Source organism: Olea europaea, unplaced genomic scaffold (assembly GCF_002742605.1).
Source record: "Olea europaea var. sylvestris unplaced genomic scaffold, O_europaea_v1 scaffold1012, whole genome shotgun sequence".
Taxonomy (NCBI): domain Eukaryota; kingdom Viridiplantae; phylum Streptophyta; class Magnoliopsida; order Lamiales; family Oleaceae; genus Olea; species Olea europaea.
The window spans coordinates 136,983-142,909 of record NW_019227441.1 but is presented as its reverse complement, the minus strand read 5'-3'; the positions used below and the strand labels follow the sequence as shown (position 1 = coordinate 142,909).

At 38.6% G+C, this 5,927-nt stretch overlaps 1 protein-coding gene across 1 annotated transcript; it reads right to left on the bottom strand.

The window, feature by feature from the left end:
* Nucleotides 1–839: 839 nt before the first annotated feature.
* LOC111372576 (receptor-like protein kinase 2) lies at nt 840–5,154 on the bottom strand. The gene is made up of 2 exons (XM_022994946.1): nt 2,102–5,154; nt 840–1,455 (listed from the first exon to the last, which is right to left on the bottom strand). The coding sequence occupies exons 1-2, from the start codon at nt 4,908–4,910 to the stop codon at nt 1,001–1,003; spliced, it is 3,264 nt and encodes a 1,087-aa protein (XP_022850714.1). The 5' UTR covers nt 4,911–5,154; the 3' UTR covers nt 840–1,000.
* Nucleotides 5,155–5,927: the final 773 nt, after the last annotated feature.

Sequence of the window (5,927 nt, the reverse complement as noted above, 5' to 3'; positions counted from 1 at the left end):
AGTGAAATCCAATGTAATTCTTAGCTCTTCTGGGAATTAATGGGCCCTGCATCTCTCTCTCTCTCTCATGGTGAAATGTGTATTGAGTGTGAGACTTCACATATTGAATGAGAGAGATGGACCCAATGGACCAATATCCTAAGACCGACGAAGAATGAACCACGAATCTGAGCCCTTGAAGTTTGAAAGTGTACTATAACCTACTTGTGGGCCTAAGGAAATCCTTTATCACAGGACAAATGTATCTTTCAAGAACATGCAATTCAGGCCACTTTATCTTCACGAAAGAGATGTTTGGATGATTTGATACAGAATGATTTACCTTTTACTTCCCTTTATGCTCGTCCATAAGGATACTGCCAGGCAAGATTTTATCACTGCCTTGCCTTTTGTCATCCGACCTTTCTTTGCCCCTGTTTACTGGTGTTAGTGGGCCCGCCCGAAAAATTCGGGCCCTGGCCCAACCCACCTTGGTATGTGTGCCTTGATCCAACTCACCATGGGATGGGATGAGGGCCAAGATGGGTCCCAGAGAAATGTGGAAGGCTGTGTTTGGCCCAGGCTCGTAAGTGGCTGTTCAATACCTCTCTGCACCTACCCTCTCCAATGGACACTACTACCCCAGTTTTGAAATTGCAATTATGGACCAACTAAAATGAACAACGTTCTGTGTATGGAAGTTTCATGTTCTTCCAACTTCATCTGTATTATTTTGTCAATAGAAGCAACTGCTTTTTGTTTGTTTAATGTATCTCTGTCCCTGCTTTTACACTTTCTTTGGAAGAAAATGGAGACTTTCTTACTTTTATGTTTCGTTAAATTAAAGGGAGGAAATGGAATTTGAGCCCATGATTTTTCTCTTCAAATATTGAAGAAGAATTCTGATGTCAAAGTAAATGAACATGATGTCCAATCATTAATTTTTACTAGAGATCTAAAAATGTAATTCTTGCTAGCAAAGAATCTACTTAATTAAAGAATTAGGTAGAAAAGGAACTAACTACTGGGAATGAGGTGGTGATCTGATTAGAGGATCAGATGACCTAGAAAAACTTGAACATTGAGCTGCTGCTCTTGGGTTTGAGACCATTTCCTTCCTAAGATGGTTAGGTTTCTCGAGCTCCTCATTTTCATGTCTTATACCTTCCAGCATTGCAGTTACATCCCTCATTGTGGGTCGTTCTTCCGGAGAAGGGTTTACACAAAGTAGAGCCACACCAAGCACTTGAATCATCTCTTCAGTTTGTGTACTTGATCGGTGAAGTAATTGTAGATCAACAATTGAGGTCAACTTTTTGTGTTTTGTTCTCAATTCTTCATTAACCCACATAACAATGTGCGCACCATCTGGAATCCGGGGATCGGTTGGTTCCATCCCTGTTAGGATCTCTAGGAGCACAATGCCGTAGCTGTATACATCACTCTTCTCTGTAATCTTCAGACTGTATCCACATTCTGCAACGTGGATCAAATTCTGTTATCACGCTGTTAAATATAAGTAGTTCCTACCAGTTTTATGATGCAAGGGTACATTGGAGGCATTCTAATTTGTAACAGATTAGATGTATGCTTTTCACCTAGGAGTTAATGAAGAATGTTCACGAGTTCACGTGTTGGGGTAAAGCAAGTTAATTGAATAACTATCAAGATAAAAGATTCGTGAAAAAATTCTTGATGGCTATATACGCATTTTGGCATTTCTGTGTATTATCTTGAGCACCAAGTCCTATTTTCTTGAAAACCATTGAAGACAACATTTAAATAAATAAACGTGTTCCCTTTTTAACAGTTTAAACTTTTAGATGAGATGGTTCAACATATTATCAAAGCAGGCAAAGGCATTTGGTTTACGTCTCGATTGCACCCATATACAAAATTATGCTTGTGTTAGACCTTGAAAAAAAGAAGGCAGCCTACACGTGACGAGGCGTGTTGAAGAAAGTATTTAAGAAATAAAATGTATCCCATTCTAACATCTTAAACTTTTAGATGAGATGGTTCAGTAGGATACTTGGACTTTGGCTACCAGCTGAAAGTAGGTATGTTTATTGATCAATAATACCTCAAGCAAATTATATATTTTTCAGGCTTGTGTGCTTACCAGGAGCAATGTATCCCAATGATCCTGCTACTATGTTGGAAGCGCTTGAAGAGCCTGAAGAATTTACAAGCCTTGCAAGTCCAAAATCTGCAAGAAAAGCTTCGAAATTTGGACCGACTAAAATGTTGTTGGACTTGATATCTCGATGGACAATTGGAGGGATACAGTCATGATGAAGATAATCTAGACCTTTAGCTGCTCCCAGTAGAAGTTTATACCTTGCATCCCAGTCCAAGAATGTCTTCTTCTCATGGAGAAGTCCTGCTAAACTCCCATTACTGATGTAATCAAATAAGAGCAATCTATTTTTCCCATTGTCACAACAACCTAGAAGTCGTACTATATTTTTATGTCTAATCGATCCCAGTACTGTAACTTCTGCTGAAAATTGGTCTTTTTGTGCAATCTCACCACTTTTCCTTGGCCATAGTCTCTTGACGGCAATGACTTGCTGTGTCGGTGTCTCAACACGATAAACAATACCAGAGCAGCCTCTTCCCACAATGTTAGAATCTGATAGTTTGGTTACCACATCATTTACTGAGAAATTAATCTTTTGGAATGGAGTTAAATCCCACTCGAGGTGATTTTCTTCATCATTCTTCCTGAATGTTGCATCGCGTGCTTTGATAAATAAGATTGTTCCTGCTGTCATAGTTAAAGAAGTCATGATGACAAGGAGGACAACAATGATAGTGAGAATTTTGACAAATTTTTGGCTATGAAGGTGTTTGCTGACATTGCATTTGTTCCTAGCAAAGCAAAGTTCTGGATTACCAGCAAATGCGCTATTAGGAAGATCCCGAAAAAATTTGGTGTTGGGAAGAGAACCTGAAAAATTGTTATAGGACACATTCAAAGAAACAAGATTTTCTAGGTTGCTGAGAACTTGCAGGCTTCCTGTCAACATATTATGGGATATGTCCATGTTGGCAAGATTTGAGAAATTTGAAAAGCCTTCTGGGATTTGTCCCGTTAAAGAATTTGAGCTTAAATTTAATAGTATGTCCAATTCTTTTAGGTGACAAATAGCATCTGGGATTGAACCACTGAGTCTGTTGCTACTCAAATCCAGCAACTGCAAATCCTTGCAAAGGCCAAGTGATCGAGGAATCGAACCAGAGATGTAGTTTCTACTCAGCACAAGTTTGTTAAGTGATGTGAGCTTTCCTATATATTCTGGTATACTGCCTGATATATTATTCATGGAAAGATCTAACACATTAAGATCAGTCAGAGACACGAAAGACTCTGGAATCTCTCCTTGAAGCTTGTTTCCGTGCAGATCAACCATTTCCAGTTGTGTGCAGTTACCAAGATCTGGGGGAATTGCTCCTGAGAATTGATTTCCAGACAGTTCAAGGAAACTCAAAGTCTTCAACTGTCCGATTTCTGATGGAATTTGACCATCAAACAGGTTTGATCCCAGCCGTAACCGGGTTAAGCTGGTGCAATTGCCAATATCAGGTGGAATTTGACCTGAAAGTTGATTTGAAATCAATAGAATCTTAGTTAAATTCCTGAGATTAAACAGAGACTTTGGAAGTGGTCCAGTGAGTGAATTGTGAGATAGATCCAAAGCTTGAATTTTCCGGCAATTTGATAGCTCAGTTGGTATCTTTCCATCTAGTTGATTCTGCCAGGCAAAGAAAAGAGAGAGCTCTTTTAGTTTCCCGATTTCGGATGGAATCTCTCCAGAAATATTGTTGTTGTCCAACTCAAGTTGTCTCAAGTTGGAGAAATTTCCAATATACTGTGGTATCTCGCCTGTAATACAGTTATCGGACAAAAGTAATTCCTCCAGTGTGCCTATACATTGTAGAGATAGAGGAAGTTTTCCAGTTAGAAAATTCAACGAAAAATCTATCACTTTCAAACTTGTAAGGTTACCAAGAGATTCTGGAATTGTTCCTCTCAGATTGTTCTGCCACAGCAAAATCCTTTTCAGATTCTTAAGGGAACCTAACTCAAGCGGAATTCCGCCAGTTATTTGATTTTCATACATGAACAAATTTTCTAATGCTGAGCAGTTACCGAGTTCCGCTGGGATCTCACCTGTGAGATTTGCTGTGTAGACTGAAAGAGTCTTGAGGTTCTTCAGTTTTCCTAAAGTACGAGGAAACTGACCCGTAATCCCAGTATCTGCAAGTCCCAAAAGAACTAGACTTGTGCAGTGTGATATCTCAGTTGGAATTTCTCCATGGAGTCCTATGTTTCCCCCAGCACGAAAGATCTCCAGAGCCCTTAACCGGCCAATTTCTGGAGGAATTTTTCCGTTGAGCTGATTATCAAAGAGTTCAAGCTGCTGCAGTTGTGTGCAGTTTCCTATTTCTTTTGGAATTCCTCCATGCAAGGAGTTTGAGTTCAATGATAATAGCTGCAATTCTGATAGTTTTCCAATTTCAGGTGGTATGCTCCCTGTCAGAGAATTGAAACTGAGATCCAAAGTGATCAGCGATGACAAGTTTCCGATCGACCGTGGAATTTCACCGGTGAGGTTGCCATTAGAGATAACAAGTACTGTAAGATAGTTGAAGGAAAGGAACTGAGTTGGAAATGTAGTGTGAAGACTGATAGAAGTGACTATAATTTCCGAAATGAATCCATCGTTTGTACATTTAATGTGATCCCATTTGCAAGGATTTTGGTCTGTCGGATCCCACGAAAAGAAGAAACTTGCAGAAGATGAAGAATTGAAGGTTGATAGCCATGATAGAAGAGATAGGCCTTCTTGGTTTAAAGCACGGATTGTGGGAGATAGGCATATGCCAATAAACAAGAGGAATGAGGTAATTACTTTGCTTGACATGATGCAAATTGTACTTTGCTACTGTTCTGTTTCATCTTCTTCTAAGCAACTGCAAGAGCTAGAGTTTCATCAAATGATGTCTCTACAGTAATCATGACATGTTTAAAGGGGCCTTTCTGTCTATCAACATTTGTGAATAAAAACGGAATTTTTGAAATTTCGATGTAGACTAAACAAAAATATGTTTGTAGAGTTTCAGTTGAGTTGATTGGCTGCAAGGCATAAAAAAACAGAGCACCTGAATGGAATAAATGTAGGGGTGTCAAACGCCCTAGCCAGGACTAAGCCAGATTAGTCTGATTTGGACCCTTCTCCCATAGGCCTATGATCTCTTTTCTTGACCAGGCAGTTTGGCTCGGCTCGGCTTTGCTTTTGTGGGCTGAGCCACGCTCAATTGATTTTGACAACACTAAATACATGTAGTGTGTGGATAATATGATTTCATAGTGTACAGAGTATTTCTTCTTGCATGTTCTGTTGTTGTCATTGTAAGATAGACCTTGTCTTCTAGAAAACACATGGCAAGTTGTTCTAATGACCTTTTCTTGTCTGCAAGTACTTTGTTTCTACTTTTGGTTTTGTAGTGAGCAACAAAAGAGCATATTTGATTAAGCTGAAAGGTCTTAATTATAAGTAAGGTTTAAATTAAATTAGAAACAAGTTACTTATTCGGCTATTAAGATAAGAGTTACTTTCAAATAAATTTGGAGTCGTCTATATGAATTCTTCCTCATCATTCCATTCGTCCTTTTGATCTGCACATATCATGGAAATGCTTAGGTATCCATACAAGCTGCTGCTTTCTGATATCGAATTGTCTGGTATGTAATTGAAATATAAGATAGAAAACATTAGTATAAATATGTTAAGAAACTGTATTATTTGAAATCTCTAGAGCAAAAGATCTTTACAATTTTTTCTACTTATGATTTTTGTAAGTTGATATGTCCCAAATATCAACTACTGAGGACCACAAGTTGTTCCAAGGCAGATTTTAAAGATGCTACTACCTTTTCT

What these genes read in the sequence shown, in the direction of transcription:
- LOC111372576 (XM_022994946.1), bottom strand. Translation starts at nt 4,910, where the DNA reads ATGTCAAGCAAAGTAATTACCTCATTCCTCTTGTTTATTGGCATATGC. An exon ending in ATTGGGATACATTGCTCCTG is followed by an intron (nt 1,456 to 2,101) that starts GTAAGCACACAA and finishes TCCACGTTGCAG; the next exon opens with AATGTGGATACAGTCTGAAG.